Raw genomic sequence first — 25,627 nt, 5'->3', positions numbered from 1 at the left:
AGACAAGAAAAGGGAATAAACACGTACATTCACCCTTCTCACCTCACCTTACACAATCCCCAATAACCCATCACCCCATCCCCTACTTTGTCCCTAAAGGATAACCCCTTCTCTCAAAACTTCCTGTAGATTTTCTGCACTAAAATCTCTCACACATAAATATTTATCTGCTGCTGCAACTACCACATCTATCTTCTGTCATTTCCGCTCCATTAGTCAGTGCAGTTGATCACCATGGCTTTAAACGCAAATCCACCTTACTAAACTCATCCTTTCTGGCTCTCTCTTCAGGCCAACTCACTGGGGGCCTCCGAGTCGGAGTCACTCACCCTTGCCGCTATCCTCTACTCTCTTCACTGCCTCAGCATAGTAACTTCCCACTCTTTCCAAAAATCTTACTCCTACCAGTCCAAAATCATCTCTGTAGGATTCTCAGACAACGTTGGAAACTCCCCTCACCTTTACCCCAGTATGCCAACTATGTCCTGACTGTCTCACTTCACCTCAACACTCCGACGACTCCATTTCGAGGGTCATCAAGGTTCTCAAGAGAGCATAAAACCTATACCTGAGATTACTTGGTTTGTAATCAGGAGGCGTGAGGTAATACACCTCAGGCGGGTGTATACTCGGGAGGCAAACTCTAATCTTAACACAGCATTCTACGCTTTCGCGTCTCCACTTCCCTCTCCATCACTAAGCAAGATTCTGTATTTTCTCCGTGGCTAAACAGCTCTGTGATTTCACATTTAATTGATATTTACAGATTACATACGTTTTTATTAAGGCACATGAAAGTTCAAATGTTCAAAAAGGCATTTATGCAACAACAAAAAATGCATTTAGATGCAAAAATGTTTTTCATGTTCAAATGCCTCTCCTGTAATAGGAAATGTCTCTTTCCCCATTCAGAATCACATATTCATTTTATTTCATTTACTATCCAGCATGAAAGATCACACATAAGGGGCAGGGATTGGAGAGTTTTGGAGTGATGATGTGTCGGTCTCACAGGGGGGTCACGATACTGACAGAAGACGACAGGCTGCTCCCGTAGCAACCCTACCCTCACACACACACACACACACACACACACACACACACACTACAAAGCTCCCCCACCCTAACCACTGCCTTCTGTTAACATTACGTCACTTTAGCAGACGCGCTTCTGCAAAGTGACTTACAGGGGCAATTAGGGTTAAATGCCTTCTCAAGAGCACATAACATATTTTTCACCTAGTCAGTTGGGGATTCTTACCCGACATTTCGTTTACTGCCCACCCTCTTACCCCTAGGCTACCCGACACCTACTTGATTAATCGGTTACCTCTGTAAGCCCAAGGTGTTGTAAAACAGTTTTCCAGTTTATCTGTCCATAGCCTTTGTAACACCTTGGCCCTTGAATGAAGGAACCTGCTTCTTGATCCGTCTGGAATAGGAGCTTACTGTGATGCTGGCAGAGCCAGTGAAGTTTTAGCCTGATCGTGACTGTTGTGAATATACTGGCTATTTCCTATTCACTCTAAAGTATTCACAGAGAGAAACTGCCACATTTAGTCACCCATCTCTGTAGTCAAATGGAGTCTTTATGAAGTAATCTGAATCTACACTCCAAGTGAACTCACCTAAACATGAGCCCTGTCTAATACAAATGCCATTTTTTTACAGTTTGTATGATCCATCATGCCACTTGTTGCTTCCATCGACCTCAGCCCTCAAAAGCACATATTCTTTAATGACCAACACAATATCACTTGATTCACTTTTAACAGGGAAAGGATTTAACCTCACAGTGACGTCTGAGTCTGTGTACACAACACTAGCCTGCACTCACTCAGACCAACACCAGTTGAAGTTGTTTTCTAGTTGAAATTAAAATGCACACCCATGATCCCGCTGATACAGTTTGAATTCATCTGTATTTTTTATTTTTAACCACCATGTTTCACTATTTTAACTGTCACGTTCGTTCATGCGGGATCCCGCAGCGTATATCCAACATGTTTATTCACGAATAAACACAGCACAAAACAATACTATCGTGGCGTCTAAAGTTACACACAACAAACCTCACACGGAACAAGATCCCACAGCCCACTAGTGCCAATAGGCTGCCTAAGTATGGTCCCCAATCAGAGACAGCGGCACAGCTGCCTCTGATTGGGAACCACCACCTGGCCAACATAATCTAAATACTAATCCTAAACATAAAACAAACACAACAAGGAATCTCCACACCCTACTCAAATATAAGCGTCCCCTGAGTCAGGGCGTCGGCCGGTCCCCCCCAAAGGTGCGGACTCCACCCACAACCTAAACTTAAAGGGTAGGGGCTGGGTGGGCATTTTCCGCCTCGGAGGCGGATCCCGGCTCAGCGTGACACCTCTCACTCTTCGCGCTCCCTGTTTCGCCCCTGGTCTGGTCCTGACCGCCCGCGCGTTGCTTCCCCTCTCCTTCCTCCCACTATATTCCAAGCCCTGTCTGGACCCTGGTGTGGGAGACCCCACACCTGGAGAGGGGCTGATGTCTCGCTCCAGAGTGGAGCCGCTGACCGGAGCTGACTGGCCGTGGGTTGCTCTGGCTCCGGAGTGGAGCAGCTACCCGGAGCTACTGCACCGTGGGCGCACTAATCTCGGCTCCGCAGTAGAGCAGCACGGTCCGGACCAGGCACCCGGTGACAGGCACCACTGGCTTGGTGCGAGGGGCGGGAACAGGCCGGGCCGGGGCTGGCGGCGCGCACCACTGGCTTGTGCGAGGGACAGAACGGCCGACCCGGGCTGGCGGCGCGCACCACTGCCTGTGCGGGGGGCGGGAACGGCCGGGGGCTGGCGGCCAGCGCACCACTGGCCTGGTGCGAGGGGCCGGAGCGGGCCGGGCCGTACTGGGAACACGCACCACTGGCTTAGTGCGGGGAGCAGGCGGGCTGACCGGACTGGCGTCCGCCCTGGCGGACTTTCTTTATTACCCCCTCCTTCTGCTGCCTACCACTCCTCTCCCGTCCTCTACAGCTTCCTTCTGCTCCCCTCTGAACCAATAGCCCCCGTAATCTGGTGGCCTCCTCTCCTACCCAGCAGATCCCCCTCCTCGCAGCCTCCTGCTGCCTCGTCTCCCCCGTGTGCCAAAATGTTTTCTTGGGATTGCCTCTCCACCCCTGATCAGGGCCTCCATCTTCTTGCCAGATCCTCTCTCATCTCCTGCCAAACCATCCTCTCTCTCTCCTTGGCACACTGCTTGTCCAGGTCTGGTGGGATCTTCTGTCCGTTCGTTCATCGCGGGACACCAAGACCTAAATCCAACATGTTTATTAAACCAATAAACACAGCGACAAAACAATAAACTAACATCGTGACTCCTAAGGTACACACAACAAACCTCACCCTGAACAAATCCCACAACCCACTAGTGCCAATGGCTCCTAAGTATGGTCCCCAATCAGAGACAACGGCACCTGCCTCTGATTGGGAACCACCTCGGCCAACATAATCTAGAATACTAATCCTACAACATAAAACAAACACAACAAGGAATATCACACCTACTCAACTATGGCGTCCCTAATCGGGCGTGACATCCTACAAGGTGGTTATTTCAGGTCACTTTGTGTTATTCTCGCCAGGGCTGTTCACGTCTACTCCAGCTCTGGCACTCAACGTCACGGTCTACTAATCACCGGTCCTGCAACCCCATCTTCACGCACACCTGGCAACCATCATTAGGCACACCTGCGCCCTATCATCAGTCACACCTGTCTTCATTACTACCTTCATTACTTAACATTTATCTGCACTCTGTTTTGTCAGTCATCAGGTAGTATTGTTTGTGTTCCATTCGGTTTCTCTTGTATTTTACGTTCCTGTTCGTTATCATTAAACTCACTACTCAATCTTCCTACTCCCTGCGTCTACGTTACAAGCTTAATTAAAATGAACCCTCAGCCACCTACATGAAATGTTGACATTTATGTGTAACACATATGACTGTTTCTTTTCTGTTATAAATCTCTTCCTCCATATAGCTAATGTAATGCTGTTTAATATTCTTTGGTGGTTCCTCAAATCAGATATTTTACTAGGAAGCAAAATTGTTAATTATTTATTTTATATATACAGTGGGGAAAAAAGGTATTTAGTCAGCCACCAATTGTGCAAGTTCTCCCACTTAAAAAGATGAGAGAGGCCTGTAATTTTCATCATAGGTACCGTCCACTATGACAGACAAATTTAGATTTTTTTCTCCAGAAAAATCACATTGTAGGATTTTTAATGAATTTATTTGCAAATTATGGTGGAAAATAAGTATTTGGTCACCACAAACAACAAGATTTCTGGCTCTCACCCTGTAACTTCTTCTTTAGGCTCCTTTCCTCCACTCGTTACCTGTATTAATGCACCTGTTTGAACTTGTTATCATATAGACACCTGTCCCAACCTCACAGTCACCTCCACTCCACTATGGCCAAACCAAAAGCTGTCAAAGGACGCCAAAACATTGTAACCTGCACCAGGCTGGGAACTAATCTCAATGGGTAAGCAGCTTGGTTTGAAAAATCAACTGTGGGAGCAATTATTAGGAAATGGAAACATACAGACCACTGATAATCTCCCTCGATCTGGGGGCTCCCCAAGATCTTACCCCGTGGGTCAAAATGATCACAAACGGTGAGCAAAAATTCCCAAACCACCGGGGGGACCCTTGAATGACCTGCAGAGACTGGGACCAAAGTAACAAAGCCTACCATCAGTAACACACTTGCCCAGGACTCATCTGCAGTGCCAGGCGTGTCCCCCTGCTTAGCCATTACATGTCCAGGCCCGTCTGAATTTGCTAGAGTGCATTTGATATCCAAGATTGGGAGGATGTCATATGGTCAGATGAACCAAAGTAGAACTTTTTGGTAAAAAAACTCAACTCGTCGTGTTTGGAGGACAAAGACTGCTGAGTTGCATCAAAGACCACCATACCTACTGTGAAGCATGGGGGGTGGAAACATCATGCTTTGGGGCTGTTTTTCTGCAAAGGGACCAGGACTGAGCTGATCCGTGTAAGGGAAAGAATGAATGGGGCCATGTATCGTGAGATTTTGAGTGAAAACCTCCTTCCATCAGCAAGGGCATTGAAGATGAACGTGGCTGGGTTTTCAACATACAATGATCCCAAACACACCGCCCGGGCAACGAGTGGCTTCGTAAGAAGCATTTCAAGGTCCTGGAGTTGCCTAGCCAGTCTCCAGATCTCAACCCCATAGAAAATCTTTGGAGGGGAGTTGAAAGTCCGTGTTGCCCTAGCGACAGCCCCAAAACATCACTGCTCTAGAGGAGATCTGCATGGAGGAATGGGCCAAAATACCAGCAACAGTGTGTGAAAACCTTGTGAAACTTACAGAAAACGTTTACCTGTGTCATTCCAACAAAGGGTATATAACAAAGTATTGAGAAACTTTTTTTTATTACCAAATACTTATTTTCCACCATAATTTGCAAATAAATTCATTAAAATCCTACAATGTGATTTTCTGAAATAAATTCTCATTTTGTCTGTCATAGTTACATGTACCTATGATGAAAATTACAGGCCTCTCTCATCTTTTTAAGTGGGAAACTTCGCACAATTGGTGGCTACTAAATACTTTTTTCCCCCACTGTATATATCAGTGAGGAAAAAAAAGTATTTATTCCTAATTTTGTGCGTTTGCCCACTAACAAAGACATGATCAGTCTATAATTTTAATGTAGGTTTATTTGAACAGTGAGAGACAGAATACACCAATCAAAAACCATGTCAAAAATGTTATAAATTGATTTCATTTTAATGAGGAAATAAGTATTTGACCCCTCTGCAAAACATGACTTAGTACTTGGTATCAAAACCCTTATTGGCAATCACAGAGGTCAGGCGTTTCTTGTAGTTGGCCACCAGGTTTGCACACATCTCAGGAGGGATTTTGTCCCACTCCTCTTTTCAGATCTTCTCCAAGTCTTAGGTTTCGGGCTGACGTTTGTCAACTTGAACCTTCAGCTCCCTCCACAGATTTTCTATGGGAATGGGTCTGACTGGCTTGGCCACTCCAGGACTTAATGTGCTTCTTCTTGAGCTACTCCTTTGTTGCCTTGACCATGTGTTTTGGGTCATTGTCATGCTGGAATACCCATTTATACCCATTGTCAATGCCCTGGCTGAGGAAGGAGGTTCTCAACCAATTTGTGTACATGGCCCAGTCCATCGTCCCTTTGATGCGGTGAAGTTGTCCTGTCCCCTTAGCAGAAAAAACACCACCAAACATAATGTTTCCCACCTCCATGTTTGACGGTGGGGATGGTGTTCTTGGGGTCATAGGCAGCATTCCTCCTCCTCCAAACACGGCGAGTTAGTTGATGGGCGGCGTAGCTTAGTGGGTAAGCGTTGTGCCATAACTGAAATGTCGCTGGTTCTAATCCCCGAGCCACTAGGTGAAAAATCTGTCGATGTCCCTTAAGCAAGGCACTTAACCCTAATTGCTCCTGTAAGTCGCTCTGAATAAGAGCGTCTGCTAAATGACTAAAATATAAATGCCAAATAGCTCCATTTTGGTCTCATCTGACCACAACACTTTCACACGTTCTCCTCTGAATCATTCGATGTTCATTGGCAAACTTCAGGCGGGCCTGTATTGTGCTTTCTTGAGCAGGGGGGACCTTCTCGGCGCTGTAGATTTCATCCTTCACGGCGTAGTGTGTTACCAATTGTTTTCTTGGTGACTATGGTCCCAGCTGCCTTGAGATCATTGACAAGATCCTCCCGTGTAGTTCTGGGCTGATTCCTCACCGTTCTCATGATCATTCAACTCCCCAAGGTGCGATCTTGCATGGAGCCCCAGGCCGAGGAATTGACAGTTATTTTGTTTTCTTCCATTTTGCGAATAAGCGCACCAACTGTTGTCACCTTCTCACCAAGCTGCTTCTATGACTTGTAGCCCATTCCGCCTTGTGTGGGTCTACAATCTTGTCCCTGACATCCTTGGAGAGCTCTTTGGTCTTGGCCATGGTGGAGAGTTTGGAATCTGATTGATTGATTTCTTCTGTGGACAGGTGTCTTTTATACAGGTAACAAACTGAGATTAGGAGCACTCACTTTGGAGTGTCTCCTAATCTCATGTCTTATAAAGACACCTGGGTCCCAGAAAATCTTTCTATTGAGAGGGGTCAAATACTAATTTCCCTCATTAAAATGCAAATCAATTTATAACATATCTACATCGTTTTCTGATTTTTTTTTGTTATTCTGTCTCTCACTGTTCAAATAAACCTACCATTAAAATTATAGACTGATCATTTCTTTGTCAGTGGGCAAATGTACAAAATCAGCAGGGGGTCAATACTTTTTCCCCCATATATGCAGTACCAGTCAAAGGTTTACACACCTCTCATTCGGTTTTTCTTTCTGTTTTTTTTTTTTATTTAGATAATAGTGAAGACATCAAAATGATAAATAACACACATATGGAATCATGTAGAAACCAAAAAAGTGTTAAACAAATCAAAATATATTTTATCTTTTAGATTCTTCAAATAGCCACCCTTTGCCTTGATGACAGCTTTCACACTATTGGCATTCTCTCAACCAGCTTCACCTGGAATGCTTTTCCAACAGTCTTGAAGGAGTTCCCACATATGCTGAGCACTTGTTGGCTGCTTTTCCTTCACTCTCTGTCCACTCATCCCAAACCATCTCAATTTGGTTGAGGTCGGGGGATTGTGGAGCCAGGTCACCTGATACAGCACTCCATCACTCTCCTTCTTGGTCAAATAGCCCTTACACAGCCTGGAGGTGTGTTGGGTCATTGTCCTGTTGAAAAACAAATGATAGTCCCACTGTCCAAACCGATGGGATGGCGTATCGCTGCAGAATGCTGTTTACCATGCTGGTTGTGTGCCTTCAATTAACCAGCATAAATCTCAACAGTGTCACCAGCAAATCACCCCCACACCATAACACCTCATCCTCCATGCTTTATAGTGGAACTACACATGTGGAATCTCCGTTCCCCCACCCGTCTCACAAATACCTTAACCAAAAATCTCAATTTGGACCAACCAAAGGACAAATTTCCATCGTCTAATTCCATTCTCTTGTTTCTTGGCCCAAGCAGGTCTCTTCTTATTATTGGTGTCCTTTAGTGTGGTTTCTTTGCAGCAATTCGACCATGAGCTGATTCACACAGTCCCCTCTGAACAGTTGGTTGAGATGTGTCTGTTACTTAACTCTGTGAAGCATTTATTTGGGCTACAATTTCTGAGGCTGGTAACTCTAATACTTATCCTCAGCGGCAGAGGTAACTCTGGGTCTTCCTTCCTGTGCGGTTCTCATGTGACCAGTTTCATCATAGCGCTTCATGTTTTTTGCGACTGCACTTAAACTTTCAAAGTTCTTGAAATATTCCTTTCTACCTTCATGTCTTAAAGTAATGATTACTGTCGTTTCTCTTTTCTTATTTGAACTGTTCTTGCCATAATATGACTTATATTTTACCAAATAGGACTATCTTCTGTATACCCCCTACCTTGTCACAACACAACTATTGCTCAAACGCATTAAGGAGGAAAGAAATTCCACAAATTAACTTTTAAGAAGGCATGCCTGTTTATTGAAATGCATTCCAGGTGACTACCTCATGAAGCTGGTTGAGAGAATGCCAAGAGTGTGCAAAGCTGTCATCAAGGTAAAAGGTAGCTATTTGAAGAATCTCAAACATAAAATATATTTTGATTTGTTTAACACTTTTTGGGTTACTACATGATTCCATATGTGTTATTTCATAGTTTTGATGTCTTCACTATTATTCTACAATGTAATTTTTTTGTACACATAAGGAAAAACCCTTGAGTGAGTAGGTATGTCCAAACTTTTGACTGGTAGTGTATATATATATATATATATATATATATATATATATATATACAGTGCCTTGCAAAAGTATTCATCCCCCTTGGTGTTTTTCCTATTTTGTTGCATTACAACCTGTAATTTAAATGGATTATTATTTGGTTTTCTTGTAATGGACATGCACAAAATAGTCCAAATTGGTGAAGTGAAATTTAAAAAATAACTTGTTTCAAAAAATGCAAAAAAAGTAATAAAGGTAAAGTGGTGTGTGCATATGTATTCACCCCCTTTGCTATGAAGCCCCTAAATAGGATCTGGTGCAACCAATTACCTTCAGAAGTCACATAATTAGTTAAATAAAGTCCTCCTGTGTGCAATCTAATTGTCACATGATCTGTTACATGATCTCAGTATACATACACCTGTTCTGAAAGGCCCCAGAGTCTGCAACACCACTAAGCAAGGGGCACCACCAAGCAAGCAGCATCATGAAGACCAAGGAGCTCTCCAAATAGGTCAGGGACAAAGTTGTGGAGAAGTACATATCAGGGTTGGGTTATAAAAAATATAGAAAAAAACATTGAACATCCCACGGAGCACCATTAAATCCATTATTAAAAAATGGAAAGAATATGGCACAACAACAAACCTGCCAAGAGAGGGCCGCCCACCAAAACTCACTGGACCAGGCAAGGATGGCATTAATCAGAGAGGCAACAAAGAGACCAAAGATAACCCTGAAGGTGCTGCAAAGCTCCACAGCTGAGATTGGACTATCTGTCCATAAGACCACTTTAAGCCATACACTCCACAGAGCTAGGCTTAACGGAAGAGTGGCCAGAAAAAAAGCCATTGCTTGAAGAAAGAAATAAGCAAAAAGGCATGTGGGAGACTCCCCAAACATATGGAAGAAGGTACACTGGTCAGATGAGACTAAAATTGCGCTTTTTGGCCATCAAGGAAAGCGCTATGTCTGGCACAAACCCAACACCTCTCATCACCCCAAGAACACCATGTTTTTCATCAGCAGGAACTGGGAAACTGGTCAGAATTTTAGGAATGATGGAGGCGCTAAATACAGGGAAATTCTTGAGGGAAACCTGTTTCAGTCTTCCAGAGATTTGAGACTGGGACAGAGGTTCACCTTCCAGCAGGACAATGACCCTAAGCATACCGCTAAAGCAACACCTGAGTGGTTTAAGGGGAAACATTTAAATGTCTTGGAAGGGCCTAGTCAAAGCCCAGACCTCAATCGAATAGAGAATCTGTGGTATGAATTAAAGATTGCTGTACACCAACGGAACCCAGTTTTGCCTTGAAGAATGGGCAAAAATCCCAGTAGCTAGATGTGCCAAGCTTATAGAGACATACCCCAAGAGACTTGCAGCTGTAATTGCTGCAAAAGGTGGCTCTACAAAGTATTGACTTTGAGGGGGTGAATAGCTATGCACGCTCAAGTTTTCTATTTTTTGTCTTATTTCTTGTTTGTTTCACAATACAAATATTTTTGCATCTTCAAAGTGGTAGGCATGTTGTGTAAATACTTTGTGATCCAAACACCTAAAACTTAAATTTGTCTGTCCATAACACTTTTTTCCAATCTTCCTCTGTCCAGTGTCTGTGTTATTTTGCCCCATCTTGGCCAGTCTGAGATATGCCTTTTTCTTTTGCAACTCTGCCTAGAAGGTCAGCATCCCGAGTCACCTCTTCACTGTTGATGTTGAGTCTGGTGTTTTGCGGGTACTATTTAATGAAGCTGCCAGTTGAGGACCTGTGAGGCGTCTGTTTCTCAAACTACACTCTAATGGATTTGTCCTCTTGCTCAGTTGTGCACCGGGGCCTCCCACTCCTCTTTCTATTATGGTTAGAGCCAGTTTGCGCTGTTCTGTGAAGGGAGTAATACACAGAGTTGTATGAGATCTACAGTTTTTTGGCAATTTCTCGCATAGAATAGCCTTAATTTCTCAGAACAAGAATAGACTGACGAGTTTCAGAAGAAAGTTCTTTGTTTCTGGCCATTTTGAGCCTGTAATCGAACCCACAATTGCTGATGCTCCAGATACTCAACTAGTCTCAAGAAGGCCAATTTTATTGCTTCTTTAATCAGCACAACAGTTTTCAGCTGTGCTAACATAATTGCAAAAGGGTTTTCTAATGATCAATTAGCTTTTTTAAATGATAAACTTGGATTGGCAAACACAATGTGCCATTGGAACACAGGACTGATGGTTGCTGATAATGGGCCTCTGCACGCCTATGTAGATATTCCATTAAATATCAGCCATTTCCAGCTACAATAGCCATTTACAACATTAACAATGTCTACACTGTATTTCTGATCAATTTGATAGATAGATATTTTAATAGTGTGTTATACTGTAGGATTGTATTGATGTATTAATGTTGATTGTTTTCTGCCCAGGCACTACAGATGAAAATTAGCTATCTAGCTAAATCTGGTGCAATGGCATGTTGTACATATTAGCTGACAAATAAACATAATAATAATAATAATAATAATAATAATAATGCTTTGGTTTTAACAGTGAAATTAGAGGTCAAAGATGACTGTTTCGTAAATATCTTTAGTGCTGCTGACAATCCTCTAAGCTTTGTCCCATTTTTATACCTAAAAGGCTACACAGAGGAGGGTGAATTAATGGCAATACAAAAATAAGAACTTTAAAGCCAAAAGATTTTTACAGGGCATAAGATAATCTTAGGTTAAAGTTAATCTCTAAAATATATTCTGTATTGTCCTCAACATAAAATCATATTTTTTTTCCCTGTCACGCCCTGGCCTTGAGAGGACTGTTGTCTTTAGTTGGTTTGGTCAGGCGTGAGGATCTATGTTAGAATTTCTATGTTTAGGATCTAGATGTGTATTTCTAGGTTTGGCGGGTGTGATTCCCAATCAGAGGCAGCTGTCGCTCGTTGTCTCTGATTGGGGATCATACTCAAGTAGCCTGGTTGCCTACCTTAGTTATGGGATCTTGTTCCGTGTGTAGGCTTGTATTTGTATAGCCTGAGGACTTCATGTTATGTTGTTTTGTTTATTGAGTTTAATAAACATGTTCGCATACCACGCTGCACCTTGGTCTGACCCGTCTCTCAACGATTGTGACATTCCCTGACATAAGTTACCATCAACCACCAGTTTCTGATTATGTTTGATTAAACATTGGTGAAATACGTCCACAGCAGGAGACAAGTGTGCGACAGACTTACATTTTCATTTGTACACTCTAAAAATTAGGGGGTTCAACAAGGGTTCTTCTAAGATCCTCGAAGTTCTTCAAAGAACCTTAGGGTTCTTGCCACTGAAAATTGCCCCCAAAAGGTTCTTCCAAGAACTCCATAGCAGGTGGGGTTAATCGAGGAACCTCCTTTAGTTGGTGGGGGTTCTTGCAAGAACCTAACTGCCCAACTGAAACATTTGGATTTTAATTTGAAAGGACAGCAGGTGCAGGCACTTAACTGAAAAATGTAAAGATCTCCTCAATTTAAGGTAAGGTTTGTCCCTTATATGATCTAAATTGATATTGTTTTATGATGATACCATCTACCTTTTTCATATTTGTGCAAATCTTTCTAAAACAGAAAATGGACACAATTCAATGAATATCAATCAACAAAGAGGTAAGAATATGTAGGCTATAAGAATATGTTGAAGGCTAGCTGTATTGGGTGCAGATGACTGAAATGCTCACTTTTGTGTCTGTGTCTGCAGGTATACAGACGAGGAGACATACAAAGGTATGTCAATTGGTATTGGTATGTTATGCAGATCACATGTACCATCCTCCTCCCTTAACTCTTCAATGAAAATCCCATAGGCCTCTACATTATGGACCTTGTATGTGTATGAAAACCATTATCCAAATAGTTTTTTCCATTCACATTTACCACAAAAACCAAGGAATGAACACTCTCGTGTGCATGTTTTGTTAAACATCGGTATAATTACAATTCTTTGGATTCACAGACTTCACCCGCCCTATACCTCTGATGTATATAACAGGAAACCTGTTCGATCACCATGCACTGTAAAATCAATATTGGCTATGGATACGGAGAACATCAACACATTAACATCAACATGTCAGAGGATATACCCATTGGACTTGGGGCTCTGCTCGAGTGTACCTCATATTTGGATATTTCTATTCTGCTTTGCCACTAAAATCATAATAAACACTGACAACTAAAATATTGTGTTATTGTTATGCATATTAATAATAATAATAGGGGAGGGGGGGTAGTTCAAAAAAGGTTCTTAGAGGAACCATTAAAAAGGGTTCTTCGAAGAACTTATAGGGGTTCCCCCACAGTTTCAATTTGAAAAACCCCTAAAGTAAACTTTTATTTTTAGAGTGTAGTGTACTATAATGACATAATCATCATGTTCTGTCCCCTATCTCCTCCAGCTGTTGGGAGCTCAGTACAGTACATTAATTACACACTGTGGGCTTTCCCTTCTTTCCCCTCTATTCAACACAGAGTAGCTGTGTGGCCATGACTACGTCCCAAACAGCACCCTATTCCCTTAATGGGCACAACTTTTGACGAGAGCCTTCCAGGGCCCATAGGGCTCTGGTCAAAAGTAGTGCAGTATATAGGGAAAGGGGTGCCATTTGGGACACAAGCACCATCCGACCACGGTCTGGCGTGTTTTAAAAGTAGGAAGCGTTAAGAAGCTTTGGGAGCAGAGCTGCAGAATAGCCTTGGTCAGGTCAGCAGCAGGTTGGACACGCTTCTGTCAATTCCGGAGAGAGAGGCAACGGCTCACTTGCCCAGGATTAACTGGGATAGAGAGAGGATTACACTCTTCTCTCCTTTCTTTCCTGCTCGCTACGTCGTAAAAGCACGGACCTGTTACCAGCGGATCCCCCGGGAATTCTATCTCTGCGGCCAAAATTTCATTTTTCATTTTATTACATTTTTATTTGTTAATTTCTCTCTTTCCAAGGTCTGGGTTGGGGTGAATTTCCAGCAGTCAGTGCTGGGATATCACCATGAGGCAGGCTGTGGAGGCCGAGGTGGTGATGTCTTCCCCTAGACTGGGTGACCATGGTCAGTAATAGGAAACAGCTTCTCTCTCAACCTCTAGCTGATGACAATGCACTTCTCTCCTGTATGTTGTGATAATCCTATGGCTGTTTATCTTTATGATTATGTTTATGTTGGTGTTTTCCTCCAGGCCTGAGGCAGATCCTGTCTGACGTGGTAGAGGAGGTGAAACATTCCATCAAAAAGGAAATCAATGGGGCAGAGCTCCTACACAGCCTCCTCAACACCCCCTGGCTCAAGTCTCTGCTCAAAGTTAGTCTGGGAGTCTGTGATATACTCTCATCTGGGGTTTAGAAAGGCTGTGTTTCACTTTATCTGTACTTTTTATTTATTTATTTTTATTTATTTCACCTTTATTTAACCAGGTAAGCCAGTTGAGAACAAGTTCTCATTTACAACTGCGACCTGGCCAAGATAAAGCAAAGCAGTGCGAAAAAAACAACAACACAGAGTTACATATGGGGTAAACAAAACATAAAGTCAAAAATACAACTGAAAATATATATACAGTGTGTGCGAATGTAGTAAGTTATGGAGGTAAGGCAATAAATAGGCTATAGTGCAAAATAGTTACAATTTCGTATTAACACTGGAATGATAGATGTGCAAAAGATTATGTGCAAATAGAGATACTGGGGTGCAAATTAGCTAAATAAATAACAATATGGGGATGAGGTAGTTGGGTGGGCTAATTTCAGAATGGCTGTGTACAGGTGCAGTGATCGGTAAGCTGCTCTGACAACTGATGCTTAAAGTTAGTGAGGGAGATAAGAGTCTCCAGCTTCAGAGATTTTTGCAGTTCGTTCCAGTCATTGGCAGCAGATAACTGGAAGGAATGGCGGCCAAAGGAGGTGTTGGCTTTGGGGATGATCAGTGAGATATACCTAATGGAGCGGAGACTACGGGTGGGTGCTGCTATGGTGACCAGTGAGCTAAGATAAGACGGGGATTTGCCTAGCAGTGATTTATAGATTAACTTTATCTTGGTCTCTGCTCCACCCAGTGAGTGGAGGGTGTCTTTGACTTGTGTTTGTCCATACTCTTGTCTTGTTCTGGGTGTAGGTTTAACCTTTTCTCTGTCTCTGCTCCCACCCAGGTGTATGAGCGTCTGCAGCAGCACCAGCGAGAGCCTCCTGCTCCCTTCCTACCATACACAACACAGCTCATCCAACAGGTAGGACCTTTCCCTCTACTGCTTTGCCCTCTTCCCTCATTGGCTTGTCAGAGGTGTCAGTGAGGTCAGTCCTGTCCTATGTCCACTCTGCTGCTGTCTGTGTTCCAACCCTTCTTTCTGCTTCTCTTCTAGATTCTGGCTGACATGAGAACAGTTCCGGACCCTTCTGCTGAGGCCAGGGAACTTTACAGTCTCCTCAGGGGACCACACTTCCAGGTGAGAGATCCTGAGGCAACAAGGGCTCCTATGATCCTAACCTTGGTATCTGTGGTTGCAGTAACTAAAGTATTCTGGGTTGTGTGAGTTATTTATGTGTGTTGAGTCCGCCTGAATGGATGAATGTACTTAATAGTTGTGCTCTGTCCTAGGCTCTGATATCAGCCCATGATACGGTGGCCCAGAAGGACTATGACCCTGTGCTGCCTCCTATCCCTGACAACCTCCCTGACGATGAGGAGGCCATGAGGATAGTCTGTCTGGTGAAGAACAAGCAGCAGCTGGTGAGTCATGGATTGGATACAACTGTTTGTTTTTAAGGAGGAAGGCTTAAAGCAAAAAAAATAACTAGATTAAAAGTATTATCACGGGTGCAACCTTTTAGACCTTGCTATTTTTTATTACTTTTTTTAAATAACAAAAACACACTTTTAGTACTTTCACACTTTTTGCAAGGTTACAGAAATGTCGTATTTTATGCACACCGAATACAAAGCAGCAACTCCTGAGGACCTGACCGAAGCTGTAACAAAGGGCAGATGATGCTTTCATACATGTCATTAGTTTGATTGTTACATTGGGTGACAGAGGATTTCAATCAGAGTAAAAGTAGTAGAGATGGTTTTAATACTTCAAAAATTCCAGGATGGCTTATGATTAGTGTCACGATGGGTCAGTTTTGGACACCAAAATATACCATTTCCAGTCACTCAATTTGAACCCAAAAATGTTCCTATAGTTATTAAGCTGTATAAACTCTGAAGCTCCTATCCATCCACATCTGACATTGTGACCTCTTTTGGAACCTGTTCGGAACAAATCTAAATCCAATGCTGGTGGCATACAGTTTTAGCAGTACCCTGTGTACCTAGATCCATATTTCAGGGCTATACAGGTATCTGTGGTCTCAGACAGAGGTAAACCTGTCTAGCCCTATCTCTCCCCTTGAAAGAGGAGCTCAGGAGGGGGGATCCGCAGTCGCTGGGACAGCCTGAGTGAGATGACCCGCCGAAGGCTGATCCACGGTGGGGCCAGGGCGGTGGAGGGCCCCCGGCATGGTGTGGGGGCTCTGGGGGCCGAAGTGCCCGGGGAGCAACCAGTCATGCCCAGCACAAGGAGAGTCAGCTACCCACCAGCTGAAGTGCTATCTTCTGCTGCTCAACCACACCTGGGCAAGCCCCGCCCTCCGCCACGTTTTAAGCCAATGAGTAACTGTAGAATGTGCCAGACTGATGCACTCTGGAAAGAAGGAGGTCTTAATCACTCTGCCCCCTCGGTCTGCAGCTCGGTTCTGATTGGTAAGAACTAACTACAGTTGAAAAGAACCTAAAAACGAGATGATTCAATACTGCCATGAGTAGTACAGTGCTGTACACTGCAATACATATCAGTTCAGTACATTATAATACCACACAATGTAACTTCTACTCTTATTCAGGCTAATAGATTTTGTACACATTTTTTTTCTTCAAAAATAATGTTGATTATTTTTCCAACCTCTCTCTCCTCCCTGCCTCTGGAGATAACGTGATCGAGGAGCCAGACAGTGGAGAAGACAGAGAGTCAGCCAACACCCTGTCCCGTCTCCCGCACCACGCTCCACCCCTCCAGCCCTGGACTCTCACCCCTCCTTGCGTGGCTGCATACCACATCTCCATGGGTGACTACCACCATCCCCCCGGCACTCCTCCTCAGTTCCGCAGCTACAGCGTCAGCCCCCGGGTTCGCACGGCTCCCCCCAGCCCCATGCAGCGTCGGCGGGTAGATGAAATGCCTCGCGACCAACCTGTGGAGCTGGCTAAGCAGGAGAGCCTGGATGAGCTGAGGTCCACTGTGCAGCAGGCTGCCAGCTCTATGGAGCGCAGCACCAATGACGTCCAGCTGCTGGGGCAGAAGATGGCCGCCGCCACAGAGCGTGTGTCTGAGAGTGTCCAGGAGAACACCCAGGCCCTGACGCTGCTGGCCCAGGTGGTGAGCAGACTGCAGACACTCATCGCTGCCAGCAGGGCGGTAGAAGATACACCGGAACCACACAGAGGAACCTGCAGCAGTGGCCCACCAGTCAACATATCAGCCAGCGAACAAGAACACACAGCCAGCAGCTTGAAGACTCAGACATCTGGCAACAAATCCCTTTCACGCCAGTCCAGAGTATGCTCCCTGTCCACCTCCTCTTCCTCCTCCTCTTCATCCTCCTCCAGCTCCTTCACTGGCTCTATGGATGGCATACCCACATCCCAGGGGAAGATCTCTCAGCCTCAGTCCCCAGCCTGCCATGGGTCACCCAAGGCAGGGTTGAAGACCAGGGTTCCTCCCATGTCTCCCAAAAAGCATGTTGGTGCTTCCCCCACATCTCAAAAGAAGCATGTGGAACCCCAGCCCCAAGCAACCCCACCTCTACAATGGCCTCTCAACACCTCCACTCCCTGCCCCGCCCGCCCCCAACCACAACAAGACTGGCTGCTGCTCTAGCTCCAGCCAGAGGAAGAAGAAGAAGAGGAAGAAGAGGAATTGAACCAGCCAGGAGTACAGTGGTGCTCTGTAGCTTCAGAAGACCTTATATTGCTGTGCTTCAGGGGACGGTCCTCTTCTTAAGATTCCCTCTGAGAGCTCGGCTTCTAAAGGCATTTATCCTTTCTTCTGTTATCTTCATCGCCTTCACGTCGCCCACCATTCATCCCGCAATTGTGACGTGTTGGCTATGGAGCGGGATCGTTGATGTCTTGCCCATTGTTGCGTTTCCATCCTCAAGCCATCCATCTGTGTTTCATGCCACTCTGTGTTTCCCGAATGTCATCTGTTATTTTCACATTATTTCATTTTGTAATTGTAAATAAAGCATGTCCATTATTCCCTTTTGACTCATGAGATGGAAACATCATATCACAGGACACCCTCCATAACCTGTAATAGGCCAAATGTGTCATTGTTGCTGGTCCACCCCAGTCATAAATCTGTGTATACTGTATCTGTGAGAGCTCCCGTAGACTGATTTAAGCCTGAATTCATGTCCCCCCTCTGTCTCTCTCTTAGGGAGCCACGATAAAGCGAAATGGGATAACAGGGGAGATATTTGTGGCACGGGTGATCCATGGAGGACTGAGCGGATCGCAGTGGTGAGATGACCTTTCTCTCTCTCTCGCTCTCTGTGTCTATGTCTCTGTGTGTGTGTGTGTGTGTGTAATCAGTTTCTTCCTTTTCATTTGTGCCCCCCCACTCTCTCTCTAGGTCTGCTGCATGCAGGGGACAGGATTACAGAGGTGAATGGTTACTCTGTAGATGGCCTGGAGCCTGAGCAGGTCATTGAGATACTGGTGAGTCTACTAGCAGAACTGCTTGGCTGCCCAAACATCCATACATTTCACACAGTCAACACAGATGGTGTCTGTAGTAGGTCGTCATCCACCGGTGATGTACATAGGTGTTTATCTGTCTTTGGACCCACAGGCCCGGTCTGAAGGCACCCTCATGTTCAAAGTGGTTCCCATCACAGATAGACCAGTCAACAACCAGACGATGGTGAGAGATTGCATGTTTACTGACCTACCCTTCCCTGGAAACAGTATCAGACAAGTCATGTAAGCTGATTGAACCATAATGACCAGTCGTTTTCTTGAAAATAGGAGGTTACTATTACCAAGAAAACCCATCGTTTCGGTTCCTGTCTTCAGTGTTGTAGTAGAAATCTTTTCATTGCATTGTCCTTGTCTCTTGTTGTCTCTTGTATTGTGTCTCCTGGTGTCCCAGCTGTATGTGCGTGCCATGGCAGACTACAGTCCCCAGCAGGACCCGGCCATCCCCTGCGCCGAGGCAGGTATGGACTTCAGGAAGGGAGACCTGCTGGAGATCGTGGACCAGTCAGACACCCTCTGGTGGCAGGCCAAGAAACTACCCAGCACCTCAGCCTGTGCTGGACTTATCCCCTCCACCAACCTGCTCAGGAGGAAACAGAAAGAGTTCTGGTGGTCTCAGCCCTATCAGCCGCACAGCTGCATCAAACCCTGTGAGTAGAGTACAGTCTCATCTTTACATCTGGCTTTTCAGCTCTTTTAGAACAAATTATAAGCAGCTGGTAACAAGTATTACAGTGGCTTGAAAGTATTCACCCCCTTGGCATTTTCCCCTATTTTGTTGCCTTACAACCTGGAATTAAAATGGATTTTTGGGGGGTTTGTATCATTTGATTTATACAACATGCCTACCACTTTGAAGATGCAAAATATTTTTTGTGTGTGAAACAAACAAGAAATAAGACAAAAAAACTGAACTTGAGCGTGCATAACTATTCACCTCCCCCAAAGTCAATACTTTGTAGAGCCACCTTTTGCAGAAATTACAGCTGCAAGTCTCTTGGGGTATGTCTCTATAAGCTTGGCACATCTAGCCACTGGGATTTTTGACGATTCTTCAAGGCAAAACTGCTCCAGCTCCTTCAAGTTGGATGGGTTCCATTGGTGTACAGCAATCTTTAAGTCACACCACAGATTCTCAATTGGATTGAGGTCTGGGCTTTGACTAGGCCATTCCAAGACATTTAAATGTTTCCCCTTAAACCACTCAAGTGTTGCTTTAGCAGTATGCTTAGGGTCATTGTCCTGCTGGAAGGTGAACCTCCGTCCCAGTCTCAAATCTCTGGAAGACTGAAACAGGTTTCCCTTAAGAATTTCCCTGTATTTAGCGCCATCCATCATTCCTTCAATTCTGACCAGTTTCCAAGTCACTGTCGATGAAAACCTTCCCCACAGCATGATGCTGCCACCCCCATGCTTCACTGTGGGGATGGTGTTCTCAGGGTGATGAGAGGTGTTGGGTTTGCGCCAGACATAGCACTTTCCTTGATGGCCAAAAAGCTCAATTTTAGTCTCAACTGACCAGAGTACCTTCTTCCATATGTTTGGGGAGTCTCCCACATGCCTTTTGGCGAACACCAAACGTGTTTGCTTATTTCTTTCTTTAAGCAATGGCTTTTTTTCTGGCCACTCTTCCATAAAGCCCAGCTCTGTGGAGTGTACGGCTTAAAGTGGTCCTATGGACAGATACTCCAATCTCCGCTGTGGAGCTTTGCAGCTCCTTCAGGGTTATCTTTGGTCTCTTTGTTGCCTCTCTGATTAATGCCCTTCTTGCCTGGTCTGTGAGTTTCGGTGGGCGGCCCTCTCTTGGTAGGTTTGTTGTGGTGCCATATTCTTTCCATTTTCTAATAACGGATTTAATGGTGCTCCGTGTGATGTTAAAAGTTTCTGATATTTTTTTATAACCCAACGCTGATCTGTACTTCTCCACAACTTTGTCCCTGACCTGTTTGGAGAGCCCTTTGGTCTTCATGGTGCTGCTTGCTTGGTGGTGCCCCTTGCTTAGTGATGTTGCAGACTCTGGGGCCTTTCAGAACAGGTGTATATATACAGAGATCATGTGACAGATCATGTGACACTTAGATTGCACACAGGACTTTATTTAACTAATTATGTGACTCATGGAGGTAAGTGTTGCACCAGATCTTATTTAGGGGCTTCATAGCAAAGGGGGTGAATACATATGCACATACCACTTTTCCATTATTTATTTTTTTGCATTTTTTGAAAGAAGTTATTGTTTTCATTTCACTTCACCATTTTGGACTATTTTGTGTATGTCCATTACATGAAATCCAAATACAAATCCATTTAAATTACAGGTTGTAATGTAACAAAATAGGAAAAACACCAAGGGGGATGAATACTTTTGCAAGGCACTGTACTGTATATCCATAACAGGAACACATGACAATTCTCTTATTCCTCTTGCTTACCTGAAGTGAGCACTGTGAATGAAGGTAAGTACTATGATCCTTTTTTATGGTGCCAGTTCTCAATGTGAGGCAGTTATTGTTACACTACATGGCCAAAAGTATGTGGACATCTGCTCGTCAAACATCTCATTCCAAAATCATAGGCATTAATATGGAGTTGGTCCCCCCTTTGCTGCTATAACAGCCTCCACTCTTCTGGGAAGACTTTCCACTAGATGTTGGAACATTGCTGCGGGACTTGCTTCCATTCAGCCACAAGAGCATTAGGTCGGGCACTGATGTTGGGCGATTAGGCCTGGCTCGCAGTCGGCGTTCCAATTCATCCCAAAGGTGTTCGATGGGGGTTGAGGTCAGGGCTCTGTGCAGGCCAGTCAAGTTCTTCCACGCCGATCTTGAACAACCTTTTCTGTATGGACCTCGCGTTGTGCATTTGGGCATTGTCATGCTGAAACAGGAAAGGGCCTTCTCCAAACTTTTGCCACAAAGTTGGAAGCACATAATAATCTAGAATGTCATTGTATGTTGTAGCGTTAAGATTTCCCTTCACTGGAACTAAGGGGCCTAGCCCGAACCATGAAAAACAGCCCCAGACCATTATGCCTCCTCCACCAAACTTTACAGTTGGCACTATGCATTAGAGCAAGTAACGCTCTCCTGGCATCCGCCAGACCCAGATTTGTCCGTCAGAGAACGCGTTTCCACTGCTCCAGAGTCCAATGGCGGCAAGCTTTACACTACTCTAGCCCGACTCTTGGCATTGCGCATGGTGATCTTAGGCTTGTGTGCAGCTGCTCGGCCATGGAAACCCCGTTTCATGAAGCTTTCAACAAACAATTATTGTGCTGACGTTTCTTCCAGAGGCAGTTTGGAACTCGGTAGTGAGTGTTGCAACAGAGGACAAACTATTTTTACGTGCTACGCGCTTCAACACTAGGAGGTCCAGTTTTGTGAGCTTGTGTGGCCTACCACTTCTGGCGGCTGAGCCGTTGTTGCACCTAGACGTTTCCACTTCACAATTAGAGCACTTACAGTTGACAGCTCTAGCAGGGCAGAAATTTGACGAACTGACTTGTTGGAAATGTGGCATCCTATGATGGTGCCACGTTGAAAGTCACTGAGCTCTTCAGTAAGGCCATTCTACTGCTAATGTTTGTCTACGGAGATTGCATGGCTGTGTGCTCAATTATATACACCTGTCAGCAATGGGTGTGGCTGAAATAGCCGAATCCACTCATTTGAAGTGGTGTCCACATACTTTTGTATATATAGTGTATATTATTATTGATTTTGCACTGACCTGTCATACTTTGCTCTTTCAGAGGAAGACCTGATGGCCATTGATGAAAAGTGTTTTGAAGCTGGTAAGATTTCCCACATTTCCTCTACAATAAATCACATTGTTTCACTCGTTTGTTTACTGCAAGATGACTGGTGGATTATTTTGAATGTTTTTTTCAATTTTCTAACAGATGAGGAAGCTTTTGAATCTGGTAGGTAAGTCTTTGTTGAAGTTAGTCCATCATTTAGCCTATGCTATATAAAATACAGTATCACTCAACTATAACACTGTTTTCTTTATCTCAACCATTTCTGAATTCCAATTTGGAATGTAAGAGGAGCTAAGACAAGGTGAGCTTGACCTGCTCTACTGATCTAAATGAGCACCAACTCTAACACCTTGTCTAGTGACATACACATTCATCCCATGATGATGCTCTTTCCCTCCCTGTTCCCTGCCCCTAGAGGAGGGTGAGTTCAGCACTAACATCGAGGGGATCTATCTAACTGGGTTCAGACATAGCCTGCGTCTGTGTCGGGCGGCAGTCCCTAAGCACAGGCTCCAGTCAGCAGTCCTGCTACACCCGCTGCTCCAGCAACTGCTACAGTGCCCTCAACAACCCATACGAAGAGGTGGTGCGATACCAGTGCAACCCGCAGGACAAACACCGCCAATGTCGCCCTCGTTGGTAAGACACCAGTCTGGCACTAACCAGCTACACAAATACATTGGCACAAAATTCAGATATGTATTGACTGTCATGAAAACGTACTGACTTGTGTATGGTTCTGTGGCCAATAATGCAGAGACAGTATGACTCATGTTGTGTCACTGTTTTTGTACATGGGCAGTGTGTCTCTACTTCTATTGACACAGAATATGTGTGACGACATGACAGAGACCTCACAAGTGTGTTCTCTCTCAGGTCCCTCTGGCGTTGGAGTGAACGAACTTCGCAGACGGTTAATCGAAATCAACCCAGTGACCTTTCAAGGAGCAGTGCCTCGTAAGTACACCACCTAACCTCTGTGAACCTTTCAGTCTATTTTACTTTCTTCCATTGTTGACATGGATACAATCAATGTCTTATTTGATGTCGTCCTATGATATCTTATATGTCATCTGAAATATTTGTCCTTCTTCCTCCAGACACGACACGAGCCGCTAAGAGCTATGAGGAATCTGGTAAAGAGTATCACTTCATCAACAGAGAACTGTTTGAGAACATGGTTTACAACAACAAGTAGGTACTCACTGAATAATAGCTGCTCACTTTCCTCTCACAAACACATCTTGTTAAATCAACTGTCACAACATGAATGTCACTCGTGGCCTTATGTCCTAATCGGGACAAAGAGGATTAAGTAAGTTCATAACATTGATGTGGATCACCTGATTATAAACCAGGGTGTTGTGTTTTGTTTTAAACCAGGTTTCTGGAATACGGGGAGTACAAATGTAATTTCTACGGCACTAGTCTTGATGCTGTGAAGGATGTTTTGAACAGTGGAAGGATCTGTGTCATCGACATCGAGCCTCATGTGAGACCTGCTGTGGTTCTTTTCAGTGGGGCTTCATCATTGACTTGGCCCTTATTGTGGAGTTAGCTCTGTGTTGACTTCAGTTGCATCTTGGCCAGGTCTTCATTGTAAATTAGAATGTGTTCACAATTGACCCAAGGATGATGACTGTCCCCTTTTAGGCCATCCAGTCAGTGAGGACACATGAGCTCAAGGCCTACATCATCTATGTGAAGCCACCCACCGCAGAACGCATGAAGGAGACCAGAAAGGATGCTCAGATCACCACCAATTACTACGTCAACAGACCTTTCAAAGTAAGCACTATTATGGTTTTATTATGCATCACCGCCTGGTATGGCAACTGCTCGGCCTCCGACCGCAAGGCACTACAGAGGGTAGTGCGTACAGCCCAGTACATCACTGTGGCCAAGCTTCCTGCCATCCAGGACCTCTATACCAGGCGATGTCGGAGGAAGGCCCTCAAAATTGCCAAAGACTCCAGCCACCCTAGTCATAGACTGTTCTCTCTGCTACTGCATGGCAAGCAGTACCATAGCGCCAAGTCTAGGACCAAAAGGCTCCTTAACAGCTTCTACCCCCAAGCCATAAGACTCCTGAACAGCTACTCAAATGGCTACCCGGACTATTTGCATTGTTGGCGTCCCCCCCATCCCCTCTTTTTACGCTGCTGCTACTCTCTGTTTATTATCTATGCATAGTCACTTTACCTATACCTACATGTGAATATTACCTCAATTACCTCAACTAACCTGTGCCCCTGCACATTGACTCTGTACCGGTACCCACTGTATATAGCCTCACTACTGTTATTTTACTGCTGCTCTTTAATTATTTGTTATTTTTCTTATTTTCTTCTTATCTTATTCTTAAAACTGCATTGTTGGTTAAGGGCTTGTAAGTAAGCATTTCACTGGAAGGTCTACACCTGTTGTATTCGGAGCATGTGACAAATAAGATTTGATTATCATTTCTCATTTTTTTCATTGACCAGGAAGTCTCTCACGGTTTGAACCTGTTTTTCCAGAGAGACCTGGTAATAATACGCCATCCCTATGGTGATCAAATGGTTGAAATACTGACCATCATGCCATAGTTAAGATAGTGACCACTGTCATGTTATTCTGTTCCCAACAGGAGGAAGACTTCCAGGAGATGGAGGAGGCAGCCAGAAAGATGGAGTCTCACTACTGCCAGTTCTTTGACTATGTGATGGTGAACGACGGGCTGCAAGACTCCTGTGTTCAGCTACTGAGGGCTGTGACGAGGGCTCAGGACGAGCCACAGTGGGTTCCTGCCAACTGGATACGACCCACAGAGGAGTTCTGATGAGAAATTAGGAGAGAAGAGGAGAGGGGGAGGAGAAGAGAGGCGAGGCGAGGCGAGGCGAGGCGAGGAGGACATAAAAGGATAACAAACAGATGGAGCGCAGGGCATCGGAAAAGAGGGAATGGAGGATAACATGGATGAGGAGTGGCTGCTACTTCTGAAGATACCTTCTGCTCTCCAGTGGAATTTGTTTAGGATTGGATCAATTGTTTTGTTTTGTTTAGTGTGAGTTTGAGAGACTCAAACAGATACTGTCCTTGTGTTTGCTTGAATTAGTTGTTGGCTAATTTGCATATTCAAGCCTATGATAGAGCTGGATTAAACCAAAATCATGTCTGTTTTTCTCTGAAATTGTGTGCGTAGTTGGAGAT

The 25,627-nt window shown here is 44.5% G+C and overlaps 1 protein-coding gene across 1 annotated transcript; it reads left to right on the top strand.

The window, feature by feature from the left end:
* The first annotated feature begins 13,635 nt into the window (after window positions 1–13,635).
* Window positions 13,636–25,563, top strand: LOC121586972 (MAGUK p55 scaffold protein 4b). Its single transcript, XM_045215076.1, is given in 21 exon segments — window positions 13,636–13,935; window positions 14,063–14,184; window positions 15,029–15,106; window positions 15,239–15,322; window positions 15,475–15,606; window positions 18,356–18,424; window positions 18,426–18,438; window positions 18,551–18,636; window positions 18,770–18,841; window positions 19,070–19,325; window positions 21,114–21,131; window positions 22,427–22,468; window positions 22,577–22,597; window positions 22,722–22,736; window positions 22,851–22,960; window positions 22,962–23,061; window positions 23,297–23,392; window positions 23,536–23,629; window positions 23,819–23,927; window positions 24,089–24,223; window positions 25,065–25,563. Coding segments are annotated over 21 exon segments (1,902 nt in total). The 5' UTR covers window positions 13,636–13,877; the 3' UTR covers window positions 25,257–25,563.
* The last annotated feature ends 64 nt before the right edge of the window (window positions 25,564–25,627 follow it).

This window comes from Coregonus clupeaformis, unplaced genomic scaffold (assembly GCF_020615455.1).
Source record: "Coregonus clupeaformis isolate EN_2021a unplaced genomic scaffold, ASM2061545v1 scaf0364, whole genome shotgun sequence".
NCBI classification, from domain to species: Eukaryota; Metazoa; Chordata; class Actinopteri; order Salmoniformes; family Salmonidae; genus Coregonus; species Coregonus clupeaformis.
This window is presented reverse-complemented; position numbering and strand designations above follow the sequence as displayed.